The following is a 17279-nucleotide window of genomic DNA, read 5'->3' on the forward strand; positions in this document are numbered from 1 at the left end:
ACCGCAATTTACTACCCATTTAAATTTTGCCCATCATTCCTCTATGTCCTTCATACTGGAACTAAATTATGTCCACATGGATTGTTAACATCTGCTGATTTGTTCTTTCTAGCAAAAATGGTCTCTTAGCCTTCTTGAGTGATTTAATAACTTTAGTAAGCAGTGTCAGTATGATGACATCATGATAACTAATCCCTATCTCTGTACTGACACCACTGATACGTTCAGGCCTGTTTGCAGCTACATACCTCCATTGCATGTGGGTTCTCTAACAATCTGTTCAAGACAGTTTTCTGAAAATACGTTTAAAAGTATTTCACAAAACTACCTGTCCATACCACCTGCAATGAATCCATAGATATCTTAGTCTATACTCAGTAAGTTAAAGTCATCTCCAACTAATACTGCGTGATCCAAGTATTTTCACACTACTGAGAGTAGACTTTCTTTGAACGACAAACTATTACAATGGAATCGGGTGGCCAGTAAAAAGTCCAACAATTAACTAAATTTCACGCAGATCTTTTTATATATGACCATATAACTTCACAATCACACTCAAATTTGACCCCAATAGAGAGAATATTTTTGTCAACTGGAATGAACGCTCCTCCTCCTACAGCCTCAATCCATCTTTCTAATATATGTTCCATGACTCGCTAAATATTTCAGAGCATTCTCCTTTGAGTTTCAGCCTGCTCGTAGTCCCAAGAGTAATATGTTTGTGACAAGTTTCGTGGAGGGCAGTAAATTTGGGAACTTGGTTAAGACTATTTCAACAATTTACTGATACAATTTTGACAGCTATCTGCATTACGACTGGCTAGTGTTCATCAGAGTACCTCAAACTAGAAAAACAAAAACCACACCAGTTCACTCTACAACCACTCTGCTACCCGAGTAACACCTTCTTTTTAGTAGTACACCACAGACCTACCTATCAAGACAAGTCCTGCAATTCTCCAAGCCATAACACTGGTGCAGACGTCTGCATCCAAGACTGACAAAGAGTCGATGGAGACTTTGGTTGAGACCCTCCTCTGAGCTCTAAACCAAAGAACCTCGCTCAACTCTGGGAAAAATGCTGCAAATTGTGAGCCCTTGTTGCAACCTGCCACTTCTGTCAGATAATTTTATGAACTGAGGGTGGCCTCAGAACACCAGCAACATCCCTCATTGGTGCCGGCTTAAGTCAAAACTTGCAGATGACTGCAACCTGCATAGTCAATAGCTGCAAGCAGAGTCTCCTCCACATCTTAGATCAGGGCCCCTGGCAGACACACCAAGTCCACATTGGCTTTCTTTCTGGCCCTCAAACCCCTCTCTCTACATGTCTCCTCAAACCCTGCTGAAGCAGTGGCCACCTGTCCACTCACGGGGCAAATGGGCGATGCTAGGTGACCAGACTACACACCAACCCTCCAACTCGAACTTTACCACCCACCATTCACCATGCACTGAGGGTGAATCAACAGGGTCAGGTACAATAGGAGGAGCCTCAGCAGCAGCGCTCATGGCCAAAATAAGCAACACCTGCAGTGTTCTGTGAGACATTCCAAATTCTCCACCACCACTACACCTCAAGGCAGCAGCCTAACAATGACTGACTGTAGCCAAAAGGGAGTTTATTTGTTCGCAAATTGCAACCAGCTCCTGCTGTGGCTGCACACAGCATTCACACGTCCTACCCATCCTAGGATGACAACCACAGAAGCACAGAGAGAAATCTAAATATGCTACTTGCTACCTTCCTCATGTGTCACCAATGGAAGCTGACTTCCACTGAGCTGTGTATAGCTACAGACCGTATGAATCTCTACTTTACAGTTACAAAAATGCAAGATTACACCCCCTTAACTAGAAAAACATGCACAGAATTTAAGAATTAAACTACAAAGAAAACACAGAAAAAGATAAGTATGTAACTTGCTGTCCTTCTGGTGCGCAACAGGCGAGAGCTGGAGCCTGATGTCACCCTGTATAATAACCATATGCCTGTGTGGTCACTGACTAAAGATAAACTTGCACAAAAAGATTATTTTTCCCTAAATGTTTCATTTTTGAACATTCTGAGCTCTCATGAATACTGTGCCTACAATGGAAACACCAATCTTCAGTGTATGTTTAAACACTGCTCAATATAGTAATTAACGGTAATTTAAGACTCTAAGGGATACAAAAATATACATTTCACAGTTTTCTACTCTTAATGAATCACGTATTTTGGCATTTGTAATATTAAATTAAGATTATTGCCTCATGTTCTTTGGGCATTTGTGTTGCATAGTAATTGGTCTAGTCTCTCTGTTACTGGAATGAAACAGAACTAATACCACACTATTAGCAGAGGGCAAAAAAACAACAACATAATCCATAACTCTTAAAATGAATAGTATGAAAGTGTCGTTACAGAACACTGCTTGTTCTGCAATGGCAATAATCTTCTATTTAAGAGGGGTAATACTCATTTGTAGCATCCTGACTCTCGTTGTGACTGTTAAAGATGAGCGCTCTCATTCCGTACCTCCCCAAAGCGTGAAATGCACACTGTCATACACCACCTGAATGCCAAGGGTATGAACACTGCTGTGATTCACTGCAAAATCGTGTCAGCGTATCCCGAGGAGGTTATCTCATTGCAACATATGACAAAATGGGTACAGAATCTCATTTTTGGAATAAAACAGGAATTCATGATGAAGAGAGAAGTGGATGCCCGTCTGTGATGACTGATGAACTGGTGCAAAAACCTCACTAGCATATTCGTTCTCATTGCCGTGTGACCACTGCTGACCAGGACAAACGGTCCCGAAGTTTCCCAAACCGTTCTTCACGAAATCATGAGCGATCAACTAGGATATCTCTAGCTATGTGTGCAATGGGTTCCATAGATGTGCACGAGACTTTCTTGATCTTTTTGCAAGTGATGAAGAGACTTTTCTTGGCCCCGAATTGACAGGGAATGAAACGTGAGTTTACCACCATCCAAGACAGATACTAAATGAACACCAGCTTTAGCAGCACTTGTTTCTGTATCTACTAATTCCACAGATGAATAAATTGAAAGAATGTATGAGGAGACAAAATAAATCACTGAGATAGTTAAGGGAGACAAAAATTTAATTGAGATATACATGTGGCTAGGGCCTTCCGTTGGATAGGCCATCCATCTTGTGTAAGTCTTTTTAGTTGATGGGTCATTCCATGTCAAGGGGACCAGGGGTTCCCACTCCACCATCTGCAAATCTAATGAAATTTTGTGTGAAGGTTTCATATGGCCTTTGACAGTTATATACCAAATTTCAGTCCAGTATCTTCAGTGGTCGAATGTTTAGGGGCTTTTAAAGAGAGGCTACTCCTCTACACATCACGTACGAAGGTGCAAATACGCGAAGTTGCTAGGCATTTTTACATGCTCCAGCAAACACTTCATCATTTGCTTCAACAGGGTGTATACGTGGACAAGGAAAAAAATTCCCGGATTTCCCGGTTAAAAATACACTTTCTCCCGGATGAAAATACACTTTTTCCATGTTAAGTGACAGTATATTCTTCCTCGGCACTGTAAAAGTCATCAATTTTTTGAATGTTTTTGGTTTTATATACCGACGTAGAATTTCCCGCCACTTTAGAAAACTAAACTCAGAGGGGGAAAACACGTTTTGAAAGACCTTTGATATGCACCAACATGTACGCTGCATATTTCCGTAATACGAAGGTATAAATTTGAATTCCACCATACACCGCATGTCACTTTCCGAAGCATTGAAATCGCGGTTGCGATGCACTTTCATAAGCCAGTCATAAGCTCATGTACACGTGATCTCGCCAGCTGATGACAGCATAGGATACGTGGTGTAGTCGGCCAATAGCAAGATCAATCTTAAGCAGCGCGAACACACAAATAAGAAAAGTTAATGGTTTAAATTAATATACATAGCATTCACATATAATATTGGTCTTGAAGATTAATAAGCTGGAAGAGACGCTAAGCTTCCACATACAATGTTGATCTTTTCCACGCATTACGCTTCAAGATACATCACACAAATGTGCAAGCAAAATTTTTAATAACTTCGTTTCAAATAAAGCAGAAAAGATTAATGAAAGCCAAACCTCTTTAGCAAACCGACAAAAATAATTTCATTGTTCTGCAAGGCGATTAATACTTGACTGACAGGAAGGTGGAGATAAAATCTAAAACTAATTGCATATTTTAGCCTTCCGTAATCATGCGAACGTATTTTAATTCATTTGATAACTCCCGGCCGCAAAAGTTCGTTTGTTATCATTTAACGTGAGAACAATAAACAAAAAGGAAACAACAAAATGACTGAACTTAAAACACAGTTCACGTGGATGCGATCCATCTCCCCACCACAACTCAGACTGCTCTGGACATCAGCGCCAGATTTACTAAATTTCCGAACCGGTGCAATATTAAGTAGTGGTGCCCAGCCATACTTCCGTAACCAGAAGCAAAAGAAGGTACTACTCATACGAGACTCAACTGCGCATTCGCTAGAGCCCGCCCGTTGTGACACGTCACGCTCATCGGAAGCAATTTGTTGTTGTGAAGCATTGCATAGTCTTCCTAAAGCCTTTGACACACTTTGCTGTTGGCAGATTCTTGTATGAGCACTGTGTTTTGTTGTTGTACACGGCACATTTACTTTGCAACTTAAGTTTTCTTCTTATTTTTTTTCGTTCATATTTTGTTGCTGCAGTATTATTCTGCAGTAGCGGGATACAGTAATATCCTTTGTTTGAGCATTGGTTCTTACCAGTCAAAATCAGAAAAATTTAACTGAAAGCTAAAACAATGAAATATTCCCGGAATTCTAAACAATTCCCGAGTTTTTCCCGGTTTTCTCCCGGATGAAAAAATTCCCGGGTTTTTCTCGGATCTCCCGTTTGTCCCGGGTCGTATACACCCTGTTCAATATCCATAGATGTCTTTTTATCCTGAATCACACCACAGCAAAAATTTGGGATTCTGCCATGCCTAAATATTATTAAAAGTCTCTCAAGTGGCTGAAAAATTCATTGCACTATTCTGACGGCCAAGATTTGACTGACCACTGCGACTTTTCATATGAACCAATCACACCAATACTTTAGAGGGTTATTCCTACCAAAGATGTATATACATGGATCAAATTTAATTGCCATTGGATGTCAAGATGAAAAGATATGCATCTGCAAAGTTGACCAAAATTTTCTACATCCTTGGCCATTTTTCTCCCCCCCCCCCCCCCCCCCCCCCTTGACGCAGCTGGAAAGTGCATGCTTTAAGCTTTCAAAGCTATATTGTTTAATTTCTGAATCTTGCATTTTGATGAGTAAGAAGATGTTTCAAAAGTTATTATTTTAGTACTTCGAGAAGACTGAAAAGTGAAATATTTTGCTCATTAAGTTCACAACTAACTTTTATTCGAGTATATAAATCAGCTTCAAACATTAATTTAACATGTCATAAAAACAAATAATACACAACACGGCATATTTGCCAAACAATAATATTAAACAGTTTTACAATTTTGTCAAGGAGAGATTGTGGATGATTCCTTATGTTTATGTTGAAGGTGCTTCTAGTTATGAAAATATGTTGCTTAGGAATCCAGCAAGTGTCTTTAGCAGTTGGCCATGGAAGGAATAATCAGAACCATTTGGATGCATAAAGATGATGAGGACAAGGTTATTCAAATGAAACTTTACAAATTTCCAATGCACCAAAAATTGTCATACATACATACATACATGCAACACATTGTACTGGTTGTAAAACTTGCAATCAACATTGCTGGAATTCCTTCATCTGCTTTGAAGGCATTAACTGTGAATGTTGCAGCATCATTGGAAAATCTGCTTACTCTGAGCTAATTACAATTAATTGGCTTAAATTGATGATTTCATCTTGTTTTTAGAAATGGTATGTTCCTCGGCAAACCTCATTTCTTGATCGGGCTAACTTTTTTTCAATTTCTTCTTTTGGTACATAAAAAAATTTGTGTGTGGAATACTACCATGACCGAATTTGAACAAATCATATGGAGCCAATATTTGGTTATACAAGGGCCCCTGCAGACTAGCACAGGCTGCTAGTCTTTTCGCTGCTCGCCAATGCCATCACAGGATGATTTACCATGGCTTGTTCCCAAAAAATTCGATTCAGCAGTGATGCCAAATCCTTTTTGTGCAAAAATAAATTGATGAAATTTTTGAAATTATTATACTGAGCAGCTGAACCATCACAAGTAATAGATGTTCTTAATGTTTTCAATATTTGTCTTTAAATATGCTATTTATTTCATTTGATAGGCATGGACTGCAATGGTATCATGATGTAGACAGTTGCTAATCATATAAATACCAATACTCTGACCACCTTTGCCACCAAAATAGACAACAAATGGATTTAATGTGGCCTGACTATTCTACCATTTAAATCTTTGCACAGCATCTTTAACAACAAAGGAATAATTCATGGCAAAATCTGTCCATATAATTAATTCATTTTCTGCAAGAGTTCCCTTTAGCTGCTTAAAGTATAAACTTTGGTTTTTTGACACAAAGTGATGGCTTTGTAAATCGGTAATTTTCAAAACCTGTACCTCCATGAAATCATGTGACATGTCTCCAACGTGTCTGGGTCAATATGGATCCATTGCTTGTATTCCATTGTTTCTTCAGGATCACAGTCTTTATAAGTGTCTTCAAGAAAATCCTCACAACATTGCAGTATACAATCTTCCGATTCTAAACTGCAGACAATTTTTTCATCAAATCCTTGTAGTCGTCTTAGATGGAGGCTGCTGAAGTCAACAATAATTTGACTTTTTGATGAATTGCACATACATATACAGAATGTGATCCAGAAGCACCAACTACAGTATATCATTTTGGCCTGAAACAACATTTTTTTTTTTTTTTTTTTTATTTCATTATTGCTTACAACAAGCAATGAACTTTTTTTCCCCCAGGTTACAGAGGAGCAGGTGTTTCTGTCTGTGAAGCTTTCTCCTATTTATTCTTACTGCAACACAATCCTTTTCGCCTCGACATAAACGAGAAAACTCATCATCTTCAAAAAAAGTGAGGAAATTAGTTTTACTTCATCATTGACCTTTTTCCCTTTTCAGTTTGCAGGTGTCACCACAATCTTCCATCTTTCATTTCCTTGACTACTTCACCACTTTAGCCATTTTCATAATAGTCCAGCTATTGTGGCCACGGTCAAAATTTGAACTTTATTGCAATTGCTTGAAGCCTGAAGTCCATATCTGTACATTTTAACACACTTCCATTAATTTGTATTTGAGCAATACCTACTCGACTCATACTAGCAGCTGTGGCAATTACCTAAGTAATCCCGCCTTAGGCTTTCAGAACTTTGCACTTCATGTATCCCATTGAATCACTTTTGCTGATCCCGTGATGCTTTAATGGTGACTCTCCAAATGATGATAATGGAGCATTAGCAGTAGAGCAAGCATCAACAACATCCATGTCTTCAGTGGAGGGTGATTCTGTCTGGTCCACTTCAGGTCTACATTTGGTACAAATTTTCTTGCCAGGTTTAAAAACTTCATTAGTTAGTACTTCAACCTATCAGACATTACAATGATTACTGGTATTAAAGCCTTCTTGGTTACACGTTTTTCTTTACCAAATGGGCTGCAGCAAGTTTTCTGGACGAATTGAAATTTTGTCATCAACATGGCATTATGGTATGGACAAATTTGAGCATCTTCAGTAAAATCAAGCCCAAACTTATGTTGTAGAAGCTCCTTGTCCACTGGTGACATTTCCTTAGCTGATTGTAGTTGACTTTTACCATAATAGAAGGGTGATAACTTATGACAATCAGCTCCCTCTGATCTGCCGAAGTAGAAGGGTGCAAAGATCTCTTGGTTCATTTTACACAATAGTTTATTAACCTATAACAACCAATTTTGAAAGCTCATTAACATCCTGGTTTGAAGCATTATGTAAGATGCTGTTACACATGGTGATGCATATGAATCATTTACTTAAAATTCCACAGTTTCTGTAATTTATTCAGATAAAAGATTCAGTCTTGATTGTACATAAAATACACAAATTAGGCTACCAAAACATATCATTTTAGTGCTTATCATCAGCTACAGCAATGATTATTGATAATTCAAACACTTGCTAGTCGACACTACGATTTTACAATGTCAACACCAAAGATAACACCGCACAGAAGACCAACACTGAAAATTCCCAATAATGGAAGCAACAACTGAAAGCGGTGATTCTGCAATGCACTGCTGTGCTGACAGAGCATTAAAAAACTACTGCTGCTTTATAATGCTGATGGAAACTGAGTGATAACGCATATATGCACCACCACGAATTGTAGAGTTGAAACGTTCTAAAGCAACATAGCATTCCATTATGATCTTCTACATCTGTACTCTGCAAACATCTTGAGGTGCAACTACGTAGGCTTTCCCGGCGTAATAAGTCTTGAAAGTCTTTTCGGGTTTGCTGCCGGATCCTAAAATCAACTTGACTCGATATTTCGGCGATCCAACTGTTCGCCATCTTCAGGAAATGCTGCTTCTGCTGATGAGTCCCGCTGAGAACTGACGCAAGATTGCAATTCGACGTCCTATCTAGGCCACCGTTCAGTACACGGCGCATGCGCCGCCCATCACGGTTTCTGACTTCCAAAACAGGGAGGTGGCGCCGCCCTTAGTGAAACACTGCTGGCAACGATATATCGCAATCAAGGCCGCATCGAAGAACGTTCAGTTTTGATGCGAGATAATACAGGATTCCACGTTTTGCTAAGAGGAAACCCATTGTCCCTGTTGATTAAATTATCAGCCAACCTAATTTCGATCGCCTCTTTATACACACTATTCCAAAAACCGGAAATGTTGGCAATTACAACAGTTTCCTCAAATTTCATTTTATGTCTCTCATTCAGGCAGTGTTCTGCTACGGCTGATTTTTCCGGCTGTTGTAGCCTCGTGTGATGGCGATGTTCCACACACCTGTCATTCACTGTGCGAATAGAACGGCCAACGTAAGCTTTCCCACATTGACAAAAATCCCGTGTCAATGTGGGAAAGCTTACGTTGGCCGTTCTATTCGCACAGTGAATGACAGGTGTGTGGAACATCGCCATCACACGAGGCTACAACAGCCGGAAAAATCGGCCGTAGCAGAACACTGCCTGAATGAGAGACATAAAATGAAATTTGAGGAAACTGTTGTAATTGCCAACATTTCCGGTTTTTGGAATAGTGTGTATAAAGCGGCGATCGAAATTAGGTTGGCTGATAATTTAATCAACAGGGACAATGGGTTTCCTCTTAGCAAAACGTGGAATCCTGTATTATCTCGCATCAAAACTGAACGTTCTTCGATGCGGCCTTGATTGCGATATATCGTTGCCAGCAGTGTTTCACTAAGGGCGGCGCCACCTCCCTGTTTTGGAAGTCAGAAACCGTGATGGGCGGCGCATGCGCCGTGTACTGAACGGTGGCCTATATAGGACGTCGAATTGCAATCTTGCGTCAGTTCTCAGCGGGACTCATCAGCAGAAGCAGCATTTCCTGAAGATGGCGAACAGTTGGATCGCCGAAATATCGAGCCAAGTTGATTTTAGGATCCGGCAGCAAACCCGAAAAGACTTTCAAAATCTTGAGGTGCATTGCAGAGGGTATGTCCCATTGTACCAGTTATTAGGGTTTCTTCCTGTTCCATTCACGCATGGAGTTGGGAAGATTGATTGTCTGAATGTCTCTGCGTGTGCGGTAATTATTCTAATCTTTTCCTCAGACTCCCTATGTGAGCAATATGTAGGAGGTTGTAGTATATTCCTACAGTAATCATTTAAAGCTGGTTCTTGAAACTTTATTAACAGGCTTTCTCAGGATAGTCTACATTATGTCTCTCTTCAAGAGTCATCCAGTTCAGTTCCTTCACGATCTCTGTTGACACTCTTCCATGGATTAAACAAACTTGTAACGATTTGTGCTGCCCTTCTATATATACATTCGATATCCTCTGTCAGTCCTATTTAGTATGGGTCCCACACACATGAGGAATTTTCTAGAAATGGTCGCAAGCATTAATTGTAAGCAATCTCCTTTGTAGACTGATTGCACTTTCCCAGTATTCTACCCATAAACCAAAGGCTACCACCTGCTTTACCCACAACTGAATCTATGTGATCACTCCATTTCATATCTCTACAAAGTGTTACACCCAGGTATTTGTATGAGTTGGTCGATTTCAACAGTAACTCACTGATATTATAGTCATATGATACTACATTTTTTTGTCTGTGAAGTGTAAAATTTTACATTTCTGAACATTTAGAGCAAGTTACCAATCTCTGCACCACATTGAAATCTTATCAAGATCTGACTGAATATTTATGCATCTCTTTCAGATAGTACTTCATTATAGATAACTGCATCATCTGCAAAAGGCCTGATTTTACTATTAATATTGTCTGCAAGGTATTAATACACAATATGAACAGCAAGGGTCCCAACACACTTCCCTGGGCCACACCCAAAGTTACTTCTCTAACTGACAATGGCTCTCCATCCAAAATACCATGCTGTGTCCTTCCAATCAAAAAAGTCATGAATCCAGTCACAAATTTCACTTGATACCCTATATGATCGTACTTTTGACAATAAGCGTATGTGTGGTACTGAGTCAAATGCTTTTCAGAAGTTAAGAAATACTACATCTACTTGGTTTTTATAATCTTAAGAGCATTTTATGAGGTTACATAATATTTACATTCTATACTGTGAAATAATGTAATAACACTTCTTATTAGCAGAGTTACATTCCCTAAACCACGGGCTAATCTTACACTACTAAAAGACACTACAATTACACATATTCTGATTTACAAATTCAAATTGTATTAAGTTTTTGTACTTATCGATAATCCATTTTCCCTACTTTTGATAGGTATTCTTACTCATCAAAATGCGAGATTCAGATATTAAACAATATTGCTTTGAAAGCTTAAAGCATGTTCTTTCCAGCTGCGACAAGGGAAAAAGATTAAACAGGGAACAGCTGATATATTGCCCGCCAAAAATACCCTAAAATTTGCTCGTAGAAAATTTTGGCCAACTTTGCAGATGCATATCTTTTCATCTAGGCATCCAATGTTAATTAAATTTAATCCATATGTAGACATCATAGGTAGCAATAAACCTCTGAAGTTTTGGTCTGATTGGTTCATATGAGAAGTAGCATTGGTTGGTCAAATCTTGGTTCTCGGAATAACGCGATGAATTTTTTAGCCAATTTAGAGGCTTGTATGTACACTTAGGTGTGGCTAAGTCCCTAATTTTTGCCATAGTGTGATTCAGCATAAAAAGTTGTCTATGGATATTAAAATAAATGACCAAATGTTTGCTAGAACTTATAAAAGGCCTAGCAAACTTGGCACATTTGCGCCTTCATGGGTGGTGTGAAGGTGAGTGGCCGCTCTTTAAAGGCCCCTAAAAATTCAACCACTGAAGATACTGGACTGAAATTTGGTATATAAACATCGAAGACAATACAGAACCTTCACAACAAATTTCATTAGATTTGGAGATGGTCACTCTTTAATATTGGTCCCTTTGACATGGAAAGACCCCGATGCCACTCTGGCATCTGGTGTGTCAAAATTATGATGAGGGACTGGAATTTAATATCAGAAAAAAGAAGAACAGGAAAAATAGTCTGAGAAAGTGGACTGGGGGGGTGAGGAATGAAAGTTAATTGTTGCAAATGCTTGTTTTAAGGTTGTACACATGGAAGAGACCTGGAAGCACCGCAAAGATTCATATAGATTACACAATCATAAGGCAAAGATTTCAAAATTGGGTTTTAGACCACAAAAGATTTCCAGGGGCAAATGTGGAGTCTGCCCTTAATCTATTGGTTATGAACTGCAGATTAAAATTGAAGAGCATGTAGAAAGGTAAAAAAAATTAGAGGATGGTATTTGGATAAACTGAACAAACCAAAAGCTATTGAGAGTTTGTAACAGAGCATTAGTAAACGATTGTCTGTTACAGGAGAAAGAAATAAAACAGAAGACAAATTGGAAACTCTGAGGGTGAAACAGCGTAACGGCAGAGGATCAAATAGGAAAAAAGACAAGGGACAGCAGAAATCCTTGGATAACACACAAGATATCAAATTTACCTGATGAAAGAATAACATACAAAAATGCAGCACATGATGCAAGTGAAAAAGAACACAGGCATCTAAAAGGTAAGAAGTAATACAAAATGGCATTGCCGTGCCACTTTGCCAGATCATGCTGCTAGAGGAGGCAAAACAAAATGATGGAACAAACTGATAAAGTGGAGATAGATTAGATGCAACTTTTGGTGCATGGATACACAGTGAGGAGATCCTCAAGAATCTGCAATATGCCATAAAACAAGGATGCATAACACATATTTACAAAAACAATAGAGATGCTAGTGTCCCTTTCACATACTCCAAACGAAATGATCTTCATGGATGTGGAGTAAGTAAAAAAATCTTGAACATAATTTCAGTTAAGAGGTAATAATAAAGATGTCTCATGAAATGTCATAAACTGAGGTAGGCCTACCTATGATAATTCTTAGATTATTGCAGTCACACAATATCAAAGAGAAAATCAGTTTGGAACACTTATTTACATAATCATATTGCAAAAACAATGTGTGTTGGTCAGATTATACGTACCATTCACGTTATTTGATATTATTAATCTATATTCTTATGTAAGGACAACATATTCTTTAATGTTGTTACCAAAAAATCTTAAAAAGGTGTTGACTGATTTCCTTCAAATGTTTACATGTTAATATAACAAACATTTGAATGGACATAGTCTACAGCACAGAAGATGGATGTGTGGAATGTAACTGTCTGTGTGTGAGAAGCAACATCCTGTTTCCAACTGCAAAAAACATGCCTCCAACTGAAATCCATAGAAGAATGTAAGCTGTGTATGGTGATGAAGACTGTATCAACATCATTAACATGTGACATTGGGTTGTTTGTGCTCGTGATGAAATAAATTGTGGAGCTATCCTCAAGGACTGTGGATGACTGTATACAGCAACCAATCAGACTCAATGGACTCAGGTAGATGAACCATTTTGCAGAACCTCCTGCTACACCACAAAATTCTAATTTACTTAAAAGGATATTTTGACTGACACAGTTAAATGCTTTTGACAGATAATTTACTTTGGATGCTCTATCAGTGTGCTATGGTACTGTGGGGATTTTAATTTATACTAGAATTGCAAATATGAACCAGAAGAATAAACACACTTTTATAAGGTAACTTTATCATTACCCCTTGCAAAAACATACATAGGTATGGGAAAAATTCATGCTGCCCATGGGAAAATTAAAGAGACCTTTGGAGGAATAAAAAGCAACTGTACGAGTATTAACAGATGGCTAGTCACTACAAAACAAAGACTCAAAGAATGAAAGTTGGAATGAATATAAATATGGGCTTTGCAAAGGACACAACTTAACTCCAAACAAGGTCCTTGGAGTACATGACATTACCTCAAAATTATCTAAATCATTGGGAGAACAAAAGCACAAGCAAAGCTCCACCTTTTGGCCCAGATGGGCTAATTGCGACCACTGTCATCCTCTTCCAATGGTGTCACTTGGATGTAGTATGCAGGGGCATGGGATCAATGCATCACTCTTATGGATACTGTTGAGTTTCTTCACTTTGGCACTTCGGTGCCACTACTTCTCAATCAGGTAGCTTCTCAACTGGCATCACATGGCTGAGTGCACTACACTCCAGTCCTCCCACCAGCATAAAAATCCCTGGCAGTACTGGGAACTGAACCTTGGTCTTACGCATAGCTGTCAGACATGCTACGGAGGCAGACTTCAGGAGGACATGCCAGTACAAAATTTATTCAATTTTGATGCAAGATGTATGAGATATAAATAAGACCGTCACACTTCAGGGAGTATTTAATAATTCCATCTCCAAAGAAAGCAAGTACTGGCAGCTGTGAATATTACCAAACCATATGTTTAATACATTATGGTTACAAAATATTGGCAAACATTATCTACACAAAAAGGAAACAGTGGTAGAAGCCAAACTCAGGGACAAAAAGTTTGGTTTCTGGAGAATATGTGATGCAATGCTATGGCTTCGTAGAAGGCTGACTGAAGAAAGGTAAAGCTAAGTTTATGGCGTCCACAGATTTAGAGAAAGTTTTTGACAACATTGAATGGAATACACACTCTGAAATTCTGATTGATAGTGGCAATAAAATATAGGGCTCAAAAGGTTATTTACAACTTGTACAAAAACCACACTGTAGTTATAAGCATGTAAGGACAATAACATGGGGGGGGGGGGGGGGGGGGGGGGGGAAATGGAGCAAGACAGGGTTGTAATCTACAAACTTTGCAACCTTTCAATGACACTAATTCTGTCACAGATGGTAAAGAACTTGAAAGAGGAGTAGAACAGTATGGGTAGTTTGTTTAAAAGAAATAAAACAAGGATTATGAAATCAAATTAAATCAGGTAACATTGTGTTAATTAGATAAGGAAATGATACACTGAAAATAGTGATGAATTTTGCTTTGTACAGCAAAATAACTGGTGATGGCTGAAGTCGGAAGAATATGAACTGCAGATTGGCAAAAGGAAGAAAAATATTTCTGAAAATGAAAAAAATACTTCAACTCACTTCTTGGAAACACATCATCTATTGCCTGCTCTTTCATTGTGTACACACACCAAGGTGACAAAAGTCAAGGAATAGCAATACGCATGTATATCAATTGTGATAGCATCACATGCACAAGGTATAAAAAGGCAGTGCACTGACCCGATATCCACATAATCAACTGTCTGCGCCAAGATTTCTGGCATCGTCTCTCCCCATATACAACACAGTGGCCGATGGCCTTCACTTAACAAATGAGAGCGGACAAGTTTGTGTAGAGTTGTCAGTGTTTACAGCGACACTGTGTGAAGTAAATGCAGAACCCAACATGGGTTACGATGAACGTAACCGTTAAGGCAGTGTGGTGTAATTTGGCATTATTGGAAAGCTGATCTGGTCAGATAGGTCCTGATTTCGGCTGGCAAGAGCTGATGGATGGTTTGAGTGAGACGCTGAGCCGCGCGGTCCGAGGCATCTTGTCACGGTTTGCACAGCTCCTCCGTCGGAGGGTCGAGTCCTCCCTCGGGCATGGGTGTACGTGTGTTGTCCTTAGCGTAAGTTAGTTTATGTAAGATAAAGTAGTGCATAAGCTTAGGGACCGATGACCTCAGCAGTTTGGTCCCATAAGACATGATCACAAATTTTCAAATTTGTGACGTAGACACCATGAAGCCATGGACCCAAATTTTTCACAAGGTAATTTGCAAGTCAGTGATAGCTCCATAATGGCGTGGGCTGTGTTTACATGGAATGTTCTGGGTCCTGTGCTTCAACTGAACCGATCATTAACTGGAAATCGTTGTTTGGCTACTTGGAGATCATCTGCAGCTATTAATGGACTTCACATTCCCAAAACAATGATTCATTTTTTATAGATGTCAATGTGTCATGTCACCGGGCCAGAATTAGATTGCTAAAGTGTCATGCTAAGATATTTCTTTTAACTCCGATAAATATATTGTGTATGTAGTTCTTCCCTACTACTATTGTAACCAGTATAACGACATATTGAAATTCTATACCAAACATTTAAATGTTAACAACCTTCTACCACGGGTAAAATCCTCGCTACTTTCGACTACAGCTTACATCAACATTGTCCTTTTGTGTTAAAAGGAAAGTTAATCTCAGTTTCCGCATGAGAACAAGGAACATTTGTTAGTCACACTCACATAAATATCAGTGCCAACACGACTCTTACGATAACTTCCACAAACAAGTTGCTTGAGTTTTCCCGTGAGTCTGCCATCTTTTAACTATCTATTTAACATATCTGCTTATGAGGATTTTCAGTGCTGTATTCTTCATACGACAGCCAGCATAACAGTCACACCACGCGTACATTTAAAACACTGTCACAACAACGCCAGAGATAATATGAACACAAATAGGTGAAAATAACAAAAACATAGCGTTGAGGATGTAAACATGTTTGTGACGTTGGATTGCTTTCTTGTGCTGCTCTCGTAAAACATATTTGCAAGCGAGTTTCTCGTTAACGTCTCTATCCACACTGGTAGCAGTGCATCCACGTCGTCTGCAACGCTATCTCTATGTATATGGAGAAATAATGGTCCTATCACGCTTCTCTGAGGCCCTCCTGGGGCTACCCTAATCTCTCATGAATGCTCACCGTCGAGGATACCATACTGGATTCTATAACTTAACAAGTCTTCGAGCCACTCACATATCTGTGAACCTATTCTTTATACGCGTACCTTTTTTAACAGCCTGCAAAGGGGCACCATGTCAGCCGCTTTCCGGAAATCTGGAGATTTTAAATCTGCCTGTTATTCTTCATCCGTAGTTTTCAGCATATCACGAGAGAAAAGGACAAGCTAAATTTCACACGAGCGATGCTTTCTAAAACCATGCTGATTCGCAGACATAAGCTTCTCGATCTCAAGAAAATTTATTGTATTCGAACAGAGAATATGTACAAGGATGCTGCAAATCGACTTTAGGGATATTAGTCTGTAATTCTGGATGCTTGACTGATCTGGCCTTGTAACACTAACCAAAACGGCCTTGCTGTGCTGGTACTGCGAACGGCTGAAAGCAAGGGGAAACTACAGCCGTAATTTTTCCCGAGGGCATGCAGCTGTACTGTATGGTTAAATGATGATGGTGTCGTCTTGGGTAATATATTCCAGAGGTAAAATAGTCCCCCATTCGGATCTTTGGGTGAGGACTACTCAAGAGGACGTCGTTATCAGAAGAAAGAAAACTGGCGTTGTACGGATCGGAGCGTGGAATGTTAGATCCCTTAATCGGGCAGGTAGGTTAGAAAATTTAAAAAGGGAAATGGATAGGTTAAAGTTAGATACAGAGGGAATTAGCGAAGTTCGTTGGCAAGAGGAACAAGACTCTTGGGCAGGCGAATGCAGGGTTATAAATACAACATCTAATTGGGGTAATGCAGGAGTAGGTTTAATAATGAATGAAAAAAAATAGGAGTGCGGGTAAGCTACTACAAACAGCATAGTGAACGCATTATTGTGCCCAAGATAGACACGAAGCCCATGCCTACCACAGTAGTACAAGTTTATA

At 39.2% G+C, this 17279-nt stretch overlaps 1 protein-coding gene across 2 annotated transcripts in view; it reads right to left on the minus strand.

The window, feature by feature from the left end:
- LOC126458279 (phospholipid phosphatase 5) overlaps positions 1–16099 on the minus strand; it is a 53465-nt gene extending 37366 nt beyond the window's left edge. Inside the window, exon 1 of one of the 2 annotated variants that reach the window (XM_050095214.1) lies at positions 15902–16099. In XM_050095214.1, the coding sequence (XP_049951171.1) occupies positions 15902–15978 (77 nt within the window). In that variant the 5' untranslated portion in view covers positions 15979–16099. The remainder of the gene's footprint in view (positions 1–15901) is intronic. The other variant, XM_050095223.1, reaches the window with a different exon arrangement.
- Positions 16100–17279: the final 1180 nt, after the last annotated feature.

Source organism: Schistocerca serialis, chromosome 1 (assembly GCF_023864345.2).
Source record: "Schistocerca serialis cubense isolate TAMUIC-IGC-003099 chromosome 1, iqSchSeri2.2, whole genome shotgun sequence".
In the NCBI taxonomy this organism is placed as follows: domain Eukaryota; kingdom Metazoa; phylum Arthropoda; class Insecta; order Orthoptera; family Acrididae; genus Schistocerca; species Schistocerca serialis.